General features: G+C 42.7%; 1 protein-coding gene across 7 annotated transcripts in view; it reads left to right on the top strand.

The window, feature by feature from the left end:
- The first annotated feature begins 1,918 nt into the window (after window positions 1–1,918).
- CHD9 (chromodomain helicase DNA binding protein 9) overlaps window positions 1,919–16,771 on the top strand; it is an 81,809-nt gene continuing 66,956 nt past the window's right edge. For 6 of the 7 annotated variants that reach the window (XM_085235008.1, XM_085235005.1, XM_085235009.1 and 3 more), the window contains exons 1-4: window positions 1,919–2,056; window positions 8,774–8,851; window positions 10,428–10,516; window positions 15,016–16,619. In XM_085235008.1, coding sequence (XP_085091134.1) covers window positions 15,183–16,619 — 1,437 coding nt within the window. In that variant the 5' untranslated portion in view covers window positions 1,919–2,056; window positions 8,774–8,851; window positions 10,428–10,516; window positions 15,016–15,182. Of the gene's footprint in view, window positions 2,057–2,131; window positions 2,231–8,773; window positions 8,852–10,427; window positions 10,517–15,015; window positions 16,620–16,771 lie in introns of those variants that run through there. The other variant, XM_085235004.1, reaches the window with a different exon arrangement.

The raw sequence follows: 16,771 nt of genomic DNA, 5'->3' as shown, positions 1-16,771 counted from the left end.
GGATAGACAAACGTGTTTACTTCCAGAAATCACTAAAAAAATGTATGTTCGTTTGTTGGAGTTTCTATTTGTGAGAGGGGGAAAAAAATTGCAGCAAAAAAAAAAAAACCGACAGGGCTAAATAAAAGAAAGCTTGGATGACAATTTCAGTGTAACTGTTACTAAGAGTGCTAGCGAACAATGTGGGAGAAGATTGAGCTTTAGCCAAGAAGAAATGGGGGAGTGGGGAGAAGATATTGTGTTGGAAAGCTAAACCATCCATTTAAATGCTTGCTTAAGTGCTTGTTTTCTGAACAAACAGAAAACAAAACCCCATCTTACATTTCTATCTAGGCAAGCATAGGTGAGCTGTTTAGCAACTCAGAACATATTTATGGCAACACACGGTCAAATGCCTACACACGGGATCTGTTGTTGCTACGGTGAGAAATCACTCAAAATACATCCTAGATGTGTAAGCAACAGGGTGTAGAGAACTGATGTGCATACCTTGTTGTCTTGTGGCAGGAAAGGCCTGAGGGTGAGATTTCTCCTCTCTGTACATATACACCACACAGTCCCAGCAGGCTCAGCACTGAGGTGTGGGTAAGAGCAAAATGCTCTTGCATTCCTGTACGACTCAATTGAGTCCTTCACCCAACTCATCCTTCTTGCTGAAGCCTTCTCAGTGAGAGCTCTCTGTGCCACCAGAGACAGCAGCAAGCAGCCCCTCAGGGCTTCTAAGTGACGAGGGAGGTCTTCTTCCAGCTCTCTGCTGCGGGGAATGCTCTGTTGGAAACAGGTCCTGCAGCAGGAACCTGTAGCTCCACTTGTGACAAGTTACTTGAGATAGTCTGAGTGTTTCCTCAGCTGCTACTTCTACAGTTTGATCTTTCAATCAATAGTTGGTATGTGGGGAACTGTATTTTGTATGACTGAAACAAACGTGAAGGCAAAGGGAAGGAGAATAGTTTAGCTGTAAAGCTCTAGGTGCTCTGGGCCTTCAACAACCCACTTCAAAAATGGTTTTATACGGCGCAGTGCTGTGCCCGCATGTATTTACCTCTGGCACCCCGCGTGCTCCCAGCTCTGCTCAGAACAAGAACGGTGCTAGAAGAACGGTGAGGCACGTCACCGACAGCTCGCCACACCGCCTCTCCTAGGGCAGCAGCTGGTCTGTTAGACGCTGCCTAACCCTGGGTTGCCGTACAACGACCCCAAGCACGCCGGTTCGGGCTCCCGCCGTGACGCGCTGTGAGGCGGCTCCCGGCGGCGGCGCTGTGCTGCGGCGCGAGACCGCCCGCGCGCCGCGCTGCTGCCGAAGGGCCGCGCCGCCCGGGAATCCCCCGCCGCCCGCGGTGGCGCTGCGGGCGGGCGCCGCTTCGCTCGGTGCTGGGGTTGCAGCCCACCGAGGAGCGCGGCCCGGCTCTGACCTCCGCCGGCGCCTCTAGAATAAACGCGCCCGGGATTGGCTTCTGCCGGAGAAGGGGGCCATATTGGATGGGCTAGCCCCGCCGCCCGCGCACCATTTTATCGGCTCCGCCGCCGCCCGCCCCGCGCCGCCCCCCTGCTTTTGGGGGCCGCCCCCTCCCACGGGGGCCGCGGGGTGAGGTGAAGGTGTCCCGGGGAGGAAATCCGCCCGTCGCTCCCTGCCCGCCCCCCGCGCCCGCCCCGTCCCCGCTGCCGCGCTCCCTCCTCTTCCTTCCCCCAGCCTGCGGCCCCGCGCCGCCGCCGCTCACGCCCCTCTCGCTTCCCCCCCATTCCCTCCCTCCTGCGGCGCCGTGTCAGCGCGCGGCGGCCCCCGCGCCGGGCGGCCAATCAGCGCGGGGGTGAGAAATATGCAAATGCACCCCCCGGCCCGTCCCCGCGGCTTCGCTGGGGCCGGTGGGGTCGCGGCGCGGAGCGAGTGAAACTTCGCCCCCGGCCCGGCCGCCCCTCCCGGCCTCGCTGCGCTGCGCCGCTCTGCGCGGCGGGCGGGCGGCGGGGGGAGGAGAGCCGAGCCGAGCCAGTCACGCCGCGCCGCCCTCGCCCGCTCCGCCGCCGCCGCCCGCCTCTCCCGGCCTGCGCCGGCCGCTCGGTAAGTGCCGCCCTCGGCCCGCGGGAATCCCCCTGGGGGTGGGGGAAGCCGTCGCCGCCGCCGCCCCCGGGCCGCCCCGGCGGGGAGCTGTCAGGCGCGGGGCATCGCCTCCGCCTCCTCCCCGCGCGCGTGCCTTCTGCCGGGCAGCGCCGCCGCGTAATGGCGAACCCGGCGGTGAGTACGTGCGAGGGGCCGGGCCGCTCCCCGCCGCCTCCGAGCAGGCCGCGCTCCCGGTGCCCGAACCCCTCCCGACCCCCGCGCCCCGTCGGCGGCCTCCTCCTCCCCTCCTCCCGCCGGGGCACGGCGCGCCGCGGCCTGCTCTCCTCGCGGCCCCGCCGCGACCCGTTTCCGCCCTTCGCACCTCGGCGGCGGGGGCGGCGGCCCGGAGCGGAGTGCGGGCCTCGGGCTGCGTGCCCCGCCGCGGGGAGAGCGGCGGCCGGGAGGGCGCCGGGGGAGCCGAGTCCCGAGGGGAGGGAGCGGGCCCGGCACGGGTAGCGGGGCCGCGGGATGCCGGCCGGGCGGGGAGGCGGGAGGAGGCGGCAGGAGACGGCCAGCTTCTGGGGGGTCCTCGAGGGGAGGGGGCGGCCGGCCCGGAGAGGGGGGGGAGGCGGGCGAGGATGCTCCCGGGGCTGCGTGGCAGGAGGGATGTGGCAGCCGCCCGGGCGGGCCGGCGGAAGGTCAGGCCCGGCCGCCGCACCGCGAGGTGATAGAGGTGGGCAGGAACTGGAATCGTTTCCCGAGGCGAAGCGAGGCGGTGTGAAGGAGAGGAGCTGCGTGTGGCGGCCCGCCGGCTTGGAGCCGTGACGGCGGGAGGTGCGGGAGCCGGGAAGGCAGGGCTGGCACTGGGTGAGGCGGCTGGGAAGGCCGGGGCTGGGCGGGCGGCGGGTCCGTGAGGGAGAGGAGCGGGGGCACGTGGCCGCGGGGGTGGGGGTTCGGAAGGGGCTCAGCTGTGGGAGCGCGAGGCCGGGGCTCGCAGCTGCCGGGTTGCAGGTGGGGACTGCGGGCCGGCCTCCTCCCGGCGTGACGGGATCCCGGGGGCAGCTCGGTGCGCTGTGTGCTTGGCGTAGGGCGGATAGGGGGCATCTCGATTTTACCCGAGTGGAGCAATGATCCTGTTTCCTTTTGAGGCGCAAAGCGGTGAAATGTGAAAACCTCCTAATTCCCCCTTGGCACACGTTTTTGTGGGCAGGGTTAAAAAGTAAGCAGAATTCTGTCACTTGGCTGCGTGGCTTTGACATGAAGGTTGATGCATGCAGTTTCAGTTCTTAAGAAACGTTTTGCACTCCTTGCTTTGTGTAAGTGCCACGAATCTTTAGCATCTACAAACTTCAGTTCATGAAAGTTGTTTAACTTCAGCAGTGTGAGGAAATGCAGCTCTGTCTACTTCTGTAGAAGAAATCTGAGCCCTTCAGCGGTATTATGTGTACTTACAGGGGACAGAATAACAGTCTGCATGAAGAGAGGAGTTTTTGAGTCTTTTTTGAGACCTAGATGAGCAGCCATAAAAAGTAATCCTCCTCTCAGGAAAGTTAGGCCCATCAGGCGTAAGATCTTTTAGCATCTGTCTTTACACCTGTGTTGTTTGACACCATCAAGTTCCTATTTATAATCGTTATGCTTATTATCATTTGTATGCAGATATAAATGTGCTTAGGATTCAAGGCAGGATTTTAACGGTCAGTCCTCTGATGGATTTATGCCTGGCTCTGGGTTTCGATATATTGGTACACAGATCAACTTTTTGACGGTGTCTTTCACTGGATAAGCATTTCAAAATTAATAATTATTCCTATTTTATAATTTAACTGTTAAAAAAAAATGAATAGCAATCATTGGGTTTTATCTACTCATAGTTTTTTCTCCCTCCCGTGTACATCTTTTTCTTTCAGGCTAAATAATGACTTGTTATTGTTCCTGCATGGGGCTGATGGGACTTCCAATGCACCGTGGACTGACTTATGCAGTTCTTGTCAACCAAAGAGCAAAAGCTATTATACCTATTCTTGAAAGTTAACCAATGCAGGGAGCTGTGTGCCAGGCCCTATGCATCAGTCAAGGCACATGTATGGGAACTGTTGAGTCACAGCCTGAACCACCGATGGAGCGCCTGGGGAAAGGACTCGGTCAGCCCTGGGAGCACAGGTGAAGGCAGTTCGGCTGTGTGACCGGCAGGGGTGGAGCCTGGCTGCACCTCTCTTAGACCTCATTTAAGGGCTGACTGCTATTGGGGAAGGGTCTCTAGTTGGAGATCCTTCCTTGGTGCGGCTTTCCCCTGCAAAACTAGCATCTTCTGATACGGGTGAGCAATGTACTTTAAAGGAAGAGAAGAACCTTTCTATCATGATGGTCTTTCTGTCATCACACCTTTGTTGATGGCTTTCCCTCTTATTGATCTGTCTAACTGCTACAGCGTGCAAGGAGGAAAGTGGGAAATCGAGTAGGGTAAGAACTTCAGGTATCAGCTGCTCTGAAATGACGGCGCATTGTGAGCTACATGAGTTTGCTTTGCATTTATAGCGTGATGAGGACAGGCACATACATAGTTACAGTGCATCTGCTGGTTTACTTTGTGCAACACAATAGTTGGATTTATAACAATTTATGCTGCACTTTGTGATGATCAAGCTCTATTAACTCATATCCCTCAGATGGAAGCTGTTCTTTTTACTGGAAAAAGAGCTGTGATTTTTAAGCCTTATATGTTTTCAAGAATTTTGAGGAATCTCAGCACCTACTCATTTCACATGAGCCGTGGCTGCTAAATGCTCCTGAAGATTACTCCAAGAATTCAGTATGGAGAAATGTTGCTGAAAGTACAGTGTGTTTTTAAAAAACTTGTCAGTGGTGTTATCTGAAAGATGTGACGTGAACCCCTTTTGAGAGGCTACTCAACCCAGAGGTCCTTTCCAACCCTTATCATTCTGTGATGTGATTCTGTGTGAAACAGACGTTGTTCATTTGTTTCCTTTTTTGAGAGAAATAATTTAGTGATGTGGGTAGATTAAAACGAAAATGTTGATGTGATGCTTTAAAATGACCTTTTTTGTGAAACCCATAAAAGAAAAAAAGATGTTCTTTTATTCTAAGATGTTTTTGTCTGTCTTAGAACTTCACAATTTAAATTTTCCCAAAAATGTGTCTGCATCCTTCGAACACTTTGAAAGTAAAGGTAAGCCGGACAATTCTGGATGTATTTATGGGTTAGGATTCCTTGCAATGGGGACTTTTTCCCTTTTTATCAATCTTGAAGATGTAATTGTCCAAATGTTGGACCACTGTCTTTCTTGGAAACTGTTCATGTGATTTAGGATGAGGAAAGAAGTTGCATCTGGAGGAGTGAAGTGGCATGACATTATTAATCTTTGGATTGCAGCATTATATTTGTTTCCATCACTCTATGTAAACTAAGTTCTTAGTAAATTTTGGTACTTCAGTTCATAAGTTTTTCATTTGAAGATTTTTTTCTTGGTTTGACTGGAATCCAGTAACTTTTCTCACTCAGTTTCTTTCCTGACCAAACTAGTTGATGGATACTTTAGTCTTCTTCCAGTGACCTGTTTGTATTTCTTCCTTTTATGGTCTCCATTTTGTCAAACTAGGGGACAGTGTGATTAATGAACATTTAGAAATCTCACGCTCTGTCTAACGTTATGTGCTCTTATTCCATCTTTTAGTGCTTTTCCTGTAGTTAGAAATAGTCTGAGGAATGTAGCGTATCTGCAGATGTACAAACTGGTGATGGAGAAACCAGTTGCCTAGTAAGCCCAACTTTCAAGAATTAATAGTTAAAGTTGTTGGAAATATTTTAGGGTATTATTAAAGTAATAATATCCTCTTTTCCATTTAGCAAAGTGGTCTGTTGTGCTTGGATGTATTTCTGTTGCTTATACACCAACCCCTGGAAATGGTTTGTAATTCTTTCAGTGCTGCCTTTGCTCTGTCCTCAGTTGTTAAGCTGTAAGAGATAAGCTACAAGAAAGGCTGCTTTTTTTATCTAGGAAGTCAGCAGAAATATATGGGTGTAGCGTGGCATCCCTCAGTGAGGCAAAGCATTGATCTTCGGCTTCATTCATACAGGTTATCAAAGAGATGTCAAGAATTAATGTGTTTAGGCCATCAGTGTACGAGCATTTTACTTTTTCTTTTGGCTTTTTAATGATACTTATATTTCTTGTTGTCTTAAAACAGCAGTTAGTTTGCAACCAGATGGAAAAACATTTGCATTGCTTTTCTGAAGACAATAATTTTGCCTCTGTTCTTTATCTGAGTCATATTAGAAAATATAACTGACTGCCAAAAGATTTCCTTCTGCAATGTGTTCTGGGGAGTTTTTCCTTGTATTGCATGAGCAGTATCAGAAAGTTTTATCTTCCGTTGCTGAAATTGAGGAAGGCTCCCACAATTCATTCTGCAAATGGCATTTGTAGAGCTCTTTACTTTATTTGATGCTTACCTCAGTAAATAAAGTTTTAAGTTTCATAGAGGTGATGTCTGTATAGAGGCACGAAAAGGTGTTCCGTATCCTAGAGGGAATCTGAGGATTAAATTGGATGGATATTTTCATTTCTGCTTAGATTTGTATGAAGGGAAAATTGTATGCAGCCTTCTTCCCAAAGGATATGGAGTTGTGCAGCAGATGATTCACTTGATGGCAGCTAATGAAGTATGCAGTGGCATGTTGGGACACTTGTTCTGTTGAGCAGTGTGGTCTCATGGTGCTCGTGTCCATAGTACTGTCATGTCCTCATCTGGGATAGAGACTTGAAATTGTGTTGTTTGGTGTTTGTTGGTTTTTTGTTTTGTTTTGTTTTTGCAAATGTTCACTGAGGTTTCTGTGTTTGTGTCAGTCTTGGCTGCTGTTGGTCTGTACTTTCAGATTGTTGCCTGGAGTTATTTGTAAAAGAGGCATGAACCTCTGAGTTGTTCTAGTTGGTACTTCTAGGTCGTAAAATTGCAGTAGTTAGTAAAGGTGCTTATCAGACTAGAACGTGGGAATGGTTGGAAGAGAGTGTGCTAACAGGTCATGAGCTGGAGGAGGGTTGTGCTGTGAAGTCCTTTGTCTCTGAAAGTTTCTAATGAAGTCTTGGTTTAGGCCACATGAAACAAGAAGGCTTTCTTTTCTGGTTTTCAGTGTGTTCATTTCTCCACATCTTAAAACTGCACTGCCGTTCCTCAAGTGAGATACTGGTGTCTAATGTTGGAGCTTATGACAAAAGTAACTGACAATTAATTAGAAACTCTATAATGCACGCATCAGGAATCTGAAGGGCACCATGAGGATTGTTTTTAAACTTGGAAGGAGGTTTGTGCAACTCAACTGCCTTTGCAGTGACCAGAAGTGTGAGTTACAAATGTGTAACAGAACGCTGGGAAATGTTGTGATCTGTGTTAGAAAAATAAGCAGAAACTCTTAAGTTCCGGAATTGATGAGTCTTCACAAGTACGCTTTGGAGAAACAAAATGGTAATAATGTTTAAAGAGCAGAATAAGTTATTAAAATAGTTTCCTTCGGTAGTCTTATGGCAGAACCTTTGAACTTCCTGACATTTATTTTCAGTAAAATAGAATGTCTCAAGGATAAACCTTGTGCTTTTTACAAGAAAATTCTTGGAATTTTAGTTCTCTTCCTAGCTCACAAGCTGTTGTAGTTATTCTCCTTGCCTTCTTCAGTATTGCATCACTGTCGGAATTAATGCCCACAAAACGTAAAAGAGAAAATGTGTGTCTACACCTCAGCCACCTTTGTGCAACATCTAATGCCAGGAGGATGGGTTAAAACTGAGTGGAGACGTGATCTACTGAAGCAGCTCGGGAACACGTATGTGTTCTGCTCTGCACACCAGAATCTTTGTCAGACAGGTGAAGGTGATAGTTGAAAATAATAATTTATTAAACTCTTGCTTTTAAGTTTTACTAAGAGTATTTTCCAAAGTCCGAAGATATAAAAGCACACAAGGACTTTGTGTGAAACTTGATAACTCATTTTATTAAACTTGAGATGGTGTTTTAAGAAAGAGAAATGGCAGTTAAAATAGTTGTTTTGAATCAAAATGCATAGTTTATTTCCTGTTCTGTTAAAGCGTATAGGAGACTGCACTTTGGTGTCCAAAATGAAAAAAGATCACTCTTGTTCAAAACTTTTCATGAGTAATAGCAGTGCTTTAGGGTTCCTTCAGGAGCATAAGAAAACCCACCTGCACATAGGAAAATACCTGCTGTCCTCTGATTATTTTATGGCAAAGCTACATTGTTGGTCAGTGGAAGATAAATTTTTTTAAAGCTTCTAAGATAGCTTGATATATATGTGTCTAGTTCTGGGTTACTTTATTTTTGGTTCTGTTTAATAAAATGTAAGCTTCCTCATGTATCAGTGAATTTTCCCAATTAGAGCAGAATTAAGACTGTGCTCCAGAGGAGACTTTACAGAACTTTTTTTCTTTTTTTCTACTATATGACATGTAACAGATACATACACACGTATATCTGTGTAATTAGAAGCTTGCATACAGCGCAGCCTAGCTGAGAATCTTTGGAAATAGATCCTACTTTGCATCTTATGAAAGCTTGAAGTTCCTTCTGTGTGCTTTTTTCTTGGCGCTCACTGTAATATTAATGATTGTTCCTCTGTCTGAAATATTTATTATGTATTACTGTTAGAGTAATGTATTGCAGTTCTGCTGAATGGTATATTTACGTTTTTTCTTCTTTCCAACATAGGGTTTTTCAAACTTGAAAGAACTCCGCAGCAGACACCATACTGGGAGCTATTCAAGCAAATGAACTCTGGCCTGAAGAGTAAGAAATGTCTATCTTTGTTTTAAGGCTTTCTGGAGAATCTGCTTAAGAGAGGACAAATACGTTTTAGATAGAAAAGATCGTAAGCTAGTGCTTGTATTATATGGTAATTTCAGTTGAGTTAGGTTTCTGTTTTTTCCTGCTGAACTCTTACAGCTAGGAGAAATTACCTGCTTTGTGAGTTTTCAATTTTCTTTTTTTTTTAAAATATGTATTTTGTTGCTTCTATTCAATTGATTGACACATTCTAAGGCCCTTATTATAGATTTGAACTACAAATTTTTAAACAGAAGTTTAGGGATCAAAAATAGATACTGAAATGCTGCGTAATTCATACTGGAATGAAGTTCAAAATAGCTAATGTCTCGATGTGAAGAGGACTTCTGTGTAATGAGAGCTCTGCGTGACGTTACATGAAGTTGAAGTGTAAGAGAACCACAAGAAGCAATTTTTCTTCCTGTTCTGATACCATTGCTGTTGTATTGTGTAGACGATAAATGTAGATCAAAATATTTTTGTCAAAAATTTCACCTACTGGGTGTGTGCATATTGTGTATGAATTTGGGGAAGAAAAAAGCCTGCTTCTTAAGTGTTCCTTTTAACAGAGAGAGGAGGCCATGTAGTTCTGCAACCCTAGAATAAGTCTTTAAGTTATAGAAAAATAGAAGAAGGCTCAGTGTAGTAATCAGTGTACTAAATAACACTCAACAAGAATTTCTACTGGGACATTGCAGGTTTTTGATAGCTGTCATAGGCAGTTTGTGTCTTTGACATATGTTACCATGCTGTCTTAAAGATGTGATTAAATAATCTATGTATCAAAATCTGTTTCCTGATGAAGTGATACATATATCATCTTTTATAAAGTTTAAAGATTGAACTATTAATATTCTAGCTAAGGTGCTTAAGAGTTTGTCACAAAGATACTATTATTTGGGGAGAGGAAAATGCATGTTTGAAGAGCATTTACATATCCCCCTTCCTCTAACCAAACCTTTTCTATTAAAGTATCCAATGTTTTCAAGCCTATTTTGGATTAAAAGAGAATCTTGCAACAGTGAGATCTACATATGGACAAGGGGAGGAGTGGGGTAAAATTATTGAACAAGTATGCTCCCCTAGAAACTGGTGTCAGTTACTATTAGGAAGTACATCTGTCACTGTAATAGCAGAAACTATGCTTTTGCTTTTCAAAAAAGCAAAATGTGTGGAGATTTCTGCACACACAACTTTAAAACTTAGCACAAAGCCTAGATTTATTCTTTTTGTTTGGTCTTTCTGTTGTGTCCTAAAGTTGTTCTAAACTTCCAGTGATCTGGAGAGACTATGCTTCTCAATCTTGCAGAGCCACATGGGCTTGTTTCTCTCCCCAGGACTGTCCCTAAAATACAGGCACTTCACTTCTTTATTTATAAGACATTTATAACATCATGGCTACTACCGGTTGTAAATCATTTCTGCTGCTCTTTTTTTTATGGTATCTATTACATAATTGAGTTCTGAGTAGCACATTTGCATAATATTGTAATTTCAAGAATGGCATTTGTGTGATTGGTTTATCATGTCTCATTTTCAGGTCTCTAATAATGAGGTACCCATCTGGAGTTAAAGCGCATCTCTGAACTTCTTAATTCTTCATTAAAGGGATGTGTTCTGTATTCATGGGTAAGGATTATTTTGATCTTTACTTGAACCTTTTTCTTAAATTTCTTGTAAAATGTTAGCTTAGGAAATGTTATCCACTTAGATCCTGCGGGTTCATTGCACACTTAGTACGGATTGTTAGATACATGTGTTAACTCTTTATTTTTGACCCAAGCTAATCACAAGACTTCCTTTATTTAAGCACAACTGGTTGTGGCACAGAACTTGCTGTGTGACTTTCAGATATCTTACAAATGTATATAGAAAATTCAGTGATACACTTTCTCTTTGGTGTGGTTTTGCTTTGTTGTTCTTCAGCAAAGCTTCTTCTAGAAAGAAGCTGTCCCATACACAGTGCCTGTCGATGTCTTTGGTGCTGATAGAAGTTTGGTATTAATTGCACTGAAAGATATATTTCATTTACATGTGAAATATTGTTTATGTTGGCTGACTTGAACTTCTATGAATGACCTTCACAATTACCATTTTTTTCTTCTAAACATTTAGTATTTGTTCCCAGGGGCTACTTGCTTCAGAAGGAAGGAGGAGAGATATTAGAAGGGAGTTGTGCGTATGTCTTAAAAAATAATAATAATAACTAGGTGTGTTCTCAGTCAAACAGTCTACCTAATCAAGCTTTCTCTTAATTTTAGTGATAGCAGTGAGATGAAATACATTTCTTCAATCCTTATTTAGCTATAGATGCCACAGCACTATGGCACAAATGCTTAGTACTTTGAGTTAGATAATAAACCAGTTCATCTCTAATGAATGTCCAAATGTTCTTTTTTATCTTCTACATTGCTTGAATTTTGAGGCAACTGTGCACTTCCTTTGTGCATTTTAATTTTAACTTTGCACATTGATCTTTAGAACTGTAAGAGACTATCACTTATATTGGAGCAGTAGTGGGAAATAACTCTTGTATTTAATTTACTTCTGCTTTTGAACACAGCAAAAGCTTTAGTTATAATTAAATCTGACAGATAATGATAGTGTGAATGCCATTTATTTTTATTGTTGGGGAGGTAATGTTTCTATCATTTATGAATATTATTCAGAAGTGATCGGATTTTTGAGTATTTTTTTAACACTTTATAGTGACTACCTCTTCATGCTGTGTTCCACCTGCTAATAGATAGGCAAATGGTAAAAGGCGCAAGCATGTCATGCTCTTATATACCACATAGAATTTAGCAAACAGTGCTTACTCAGTCTTTGGCAGATCTCATTTGGAAGCAAATCTGCTGTACCTTGTTGCATTGCTTTCTGAAAAAAAAAAAAAAAAAACCAAAAACCCAAACCACTGTCTGTACATATATATACGTATATATATATATATAGTGTAAAACTCTTGCCCAGTGATGACTCTCTGTATTTACCTCTTCTATTTCTTCTGCGTGTGATCTGGCTTTCTGTTATGATGTGCTTTTATGGCTTCAGTTTTAGTCTCTACTACTAACTAGTCCCTAGCTTCATTCTGAGATGGCTGGTTATTTCAGCTTTTTAAGTGAAAAAGCACGCTTTGGTTGAGACACTGAATTGTAGAGTTGGCAGTTTGAAAAAACTTCTGTTTGAACTAGAGATGCTTTACAATATGTGAAGATGAAGAACCTTGAAATGTTTCAGCTTGTGTGAGTAATACTGTTGATGTTTCCCATTAGCTGTTGTTCAGTTTTTGCCCCAAATCATCACGATTGATACAGCATTGAGAAGCTAAATACAAAAGATGCTTAAATACCAGTAGCAAACATTGCTAGATGTCTCTGGGTTCCACAATGTTTAAAATAATGAAATAACATGTGTAACATCATGGAAAACTGAAAATGTCCTGTAGTTGGTAATTATTGTTGAAGAACTTCATGCTGATGGGGCAGTAACTTCTTAAATTGATGCAGAAAGACCATAGACTTCTAATTGCTTTGTCATTTCATACCTCTATTGTGATGTTCATTTTGTTCTCTATTATTTTCTGTTTTGTTTGGACCAGTAATAGGAAATAATTCTTAGACAGAAATGTTGTAGAGGGATCTTACCAACTTTAAGCTGGATCAAGATTAATGTTAAATCAGTATAAAGTAGTTGTAGAGAACTTAAATGTACAGTTCATTTAGGTTCTAAAACAAACTCTGATTATGTGGGGCACTAAGATCTAAATGGTAGTTTACAGAAAGAAATCAAGCTTGAGATTTAAGTTATTTTCCATAACGATGTTTTTTTGATGTGAAATAATTAGTTCTGGCAAATCAAGTTTTAGGAATGTTGGTAGGTTTTGCTTTGTTACATTCTGCCTCTTTTACCATAGTTTCATTGGTTAAGTAAGTGTTCAAAACTAGTTTCCCTGTTCTGATTAAAATGTGACTGCAAGAGGAGCTTACCTTGAGTGAGAGGTGTTTGGGGACTGGTACTTTGAAATACTGTCTATAATGGCAATAATACTTGTAATTGTTAAGCCCAACAGATGAAAGTTTTCAGAATAGCTATTTCCTAGAATGCTCTTCTGCCAGCAGAAGGTAAAAAAGAGTGTCCAGACATCAGATCAGTGTGACAGATCTATTTGGGAAGGGGAAAGGCTGGGTGGAAGAGTGCTGAAGCATAGCTGTAGCTACCATCGTTTTCTAAGTGAGATTGAAGATGGGGGAAGAAAAGCGCTTGCAGGAAACATGTGAGAAATGTTTCCATGTCAGAACATTTCTCTTACATTAATTTGAATATGAGAAGGTAGAATTATTTTTAAGTTAGGGTCAGAAAAATAATGTTCATGTGCTAGTTTAGTTCAGAAGTGTGCCACAGTTTGCTTTCATCTGCCTTTACAGTTTGCAAGCTAAGTGTTTAATGTTTGCAAATTCAAGTACGGCAAAGAGAAACAAAAATTGCAGTTGCTAAGTAAATTTGGAGGGCTAGTTTCTCCAAAGTGTTGAAGTTCCCAGGCATGCTTTTCTTTGGGCTGAAGAAATACAATGCGTTTTAGAGATGTGGAAGTAAAAAGCTGGGGTAAAAGTACTTCTCTTATTGGGGAAAAAAAGCATGCTGGTAGCGTGATTTATTTTTTTAACTTTGTAATAAAACATTATCTGGTACCTAATGCTCATACTAATTCATACTTTGATAGGTGTGCCTAATTTTGGTGTCGTTCAGTGTGATACAGGATCCATCTGTTCTCTTTCTGCACGGACCAGAAGTTTTATATACCTCATCCTAACTTATTAGCATAAGTTAGGTTTTATTTTGACCATGGTTGCAACACATTCAGTGGGCTGAAAATAGAAGCTGGATGGATTTTCATCACTTTGTCAAAGACTATTTTATACTTAATAGGTTCAACAGGAATCTTATACATAGGGAGAATACTTCAGATTTCCGAGGCGTCCATTTCTGGAGGATTTTGCTCACTTTTTTTCCTTGGAGTATTAATTAGTAAGGAATTGCAGTTGAATTAGAGGTGAATTTTAGCAGTTGCATTAGGAATTAAAAGGTGTGGCTTTCTTTTTTTTAATTTCTTTTTTTCTTATGGTAATTAGATAAGTGTATGGACAGGGTAAAGAAATGATTATTCTTTGAAGATGCTCATTTAAAATGACTGCTTGTTTATTCTAGATGTTTTCTTTTTATTTGGGGAGGTAAATTATAAGAGTTGTTCCCTGTTCGCTTTGATCACAATATAAATGTGCAGGGTTTTAAAAGAAAAGTGGAAATAACCTTCCTTCTGTGCTCTCTTTTTCTGAAATCCTTGATTGGAAACTCTAATTGGTTGGTGATCAGTGATATTATAAATGAAAAGACAAAACAACTGATGCTTTAAAATTAAGTAATAAGTGTTGCTGAGCTGAAATTAGTTCTATAACTATGTTTATCTTTGAATTGCAGTACTCATCGTCTTGCTTTTCCTTGAAATAAGATACAGAAAAAAATCCTATTTAAGTGAGATGAAATACTGTTCAGTTTCAGAATAATATTTAATGTAAGAACTGGAAGAAATGGAGTATCTCAGCTTTTCTGCTGAAGCTGGGGTAACTATTAGGAAGCGTATTTTACTTCCTCTCAGGTTTCTTGTTGGAGCATAGAAAATTATGTACATTTTGTATACTATGATTTGTTTCTACAGCTGCTTAAGAATGATATGTGAGTGAAAAATGAATTTTATTTAGTGTTTACTGAAAAACACGAGCCTGTTGCAATTTGGTAGCTTTAGTGAAAGTGGCAAAGGAGAGTCTGAAATTGTGTGAAGATAACAGAGCAAACTGGGAGATAAAAATGGAACTAGTGTATTTAAAACATCACAAGTTACACTCAATATGTAATGAATAAAAACTGAAAGAGCAGTAGAGGGCATCAACTAACAGTAAGGATAACTCATAATAGATTTGCTTTAACTAAATTACCAAATTATTATAAATGAAATATCGAAAATCCATTTGGTATTTTAAGGAGAGGCAACATGAGGAGAGTGTTCAAATGCAAAGCAATTATGTGTAATTGCCCTTTTTCTTTTCTTTTTCTTTTTTTTTACTCTCCCATAGGATGTTTTAAACACTTCAAGACGAGCGTTTCATCAGAAGCACTAATGGTTGCTGGCATGCCTTGGATAAGGTGGTGACTGCTGGATGTAATTTGTTTCTGTTTACTGCAGAGAGCCAAAACTGACTCCATTTGGAGTTGAGAGAAATAGCAGTACAGACCTATCAAGATGACTGATCCTATGATGGATTTTTTTGATGATGCCAATCTTTTTAGCGAGACCTTAGAAGGTTTGTCAGATGATGCCTTTGTTCAACCTGGACCTGTTTCACTTGTTGATGAATTAAATTTAGGTGCAGAATTTGAACCTTTGCACATAGACTCATTGAATCATGTGCAGGATGCTCCGAATCAACAAAAGTTGAGTGACTTTGAACAGCTGAATCAGTACGATTCCCTGAAACTTCACCAAGTGAATCAGTCTTTTAATAGCTCAACAGACAACGTCTTATCACCACACTCTCAGTTCAATTGTTCACCAATTCATCCGCAAAACCAGACCAATGGGATGTTTCCAGATGTGGCCGATGGTAGTCCTATGTGGGGTCATCAAACTGCCACAACTGTTTCAAATCAAAATGGGTCCCCCTTTCACCAAGGACATTCTCAGTCTATGCAGCAAAACAAAAGCTTTGTAGCACACCATGACTTTGCCTTATTTCAGGCTAATGAACCACAGCATCAGTGTGCCTCGCTACGATCGCAACAAAGCAGGAGCAACACGGGGCAAGATGCTCTGAGTCAGCCAAAAGACTTCTTGGAAGTTAACGTATCTACTTCTCACAGAGTCAGTGTTAATCACCCACCTTCAGTTTCTAATCCTTCAACTTCACAGCAGCCTCTGTCTGTTCAGCCGTTTTCTCAAACTGCAAGTGCTTCGTTACATTTTTGTGGGAATCAAGAAGGAACTTTTGGTGGACAGTCCCCAACGATTACTCCATGTTCTGTCAATAATAGCCAACAATTTTCATCTCCTTATTCTTACTCTAATAACCACATTTCTCCTACCAGCCTTCTTCAGTCTACCACAGCTCTTTCTAGTAGCCAGCAGACACATCCAATCTCTGATTTCACTGGAAGCGATGCCTTTACATCTCAAACGGGGACCAAGCAAGACGCATCTGAGCACATGTTAAGTGCTAATACACCTTTGAATTCAAATAGTTTTCAAATGTTGCATTCTTCGCATCCTCAGGGCAACTTTAGTAGTTCAAAACTCTCTCCTGTGAGTATTAGTTTTCCAGCTTCTGCTGGGTCTGCTTCTCAGATAAGCCATTTCACTGACCCTATTGAGAGCAACGGTTTTACATCTTTGGATGATAACTTACTTCATCAAGTTGACGCTCCAAATGAACCATTTACAGGACTTGACCCAGATGACCTCCTTCAGGAAGATCTTCTACCACAGTTTGATGATTCTGCGTTTGTTCAGGATAGCACAAGCCATGTTTTAGAGCATGACCTAGAAGACCACATAACCCCGCATCCAGCAACACAGTCATCTGATATTGGTCGGGCACAGTCTCAAACTCAGATCCATCCCTGGCATTCTTCAGTTTCAAGTCAGCATCTGCAAGACAGAAGTCGTGTAACTTTCCAAGGACAGGTATGTAGGGGTTTGGAGCATGGGAGTTTGACCTGTCTGGTTTGACTGATCTCATATTGGAGCTTGTACCAAAGCGGAGTAATGAAATCTCAGAGCTTCTGGTGCTAATCGGCTCCGAGGAACTGCTAGTCTAGGAGAAAGCTGTTGCAAAC

This window comes from Meleagris gallopavo, chromosome 13 (assembly GCF_905368555.1).
Source record: "Meleagris gallopavo chromosome 13, MGAL_WU_HG_1.1, whole genome shotgun sequence".
Taxonomy (NCBI): domain Eukaryota; kingdom Metazoa; phylum Chordata; class Aves; order Galliformes; family Phasianidae; genus Meleagris; species Meleagris gallopavo.
This window is presented reverse-complemented; position numbering and strand designations above follow the sequence as displayed.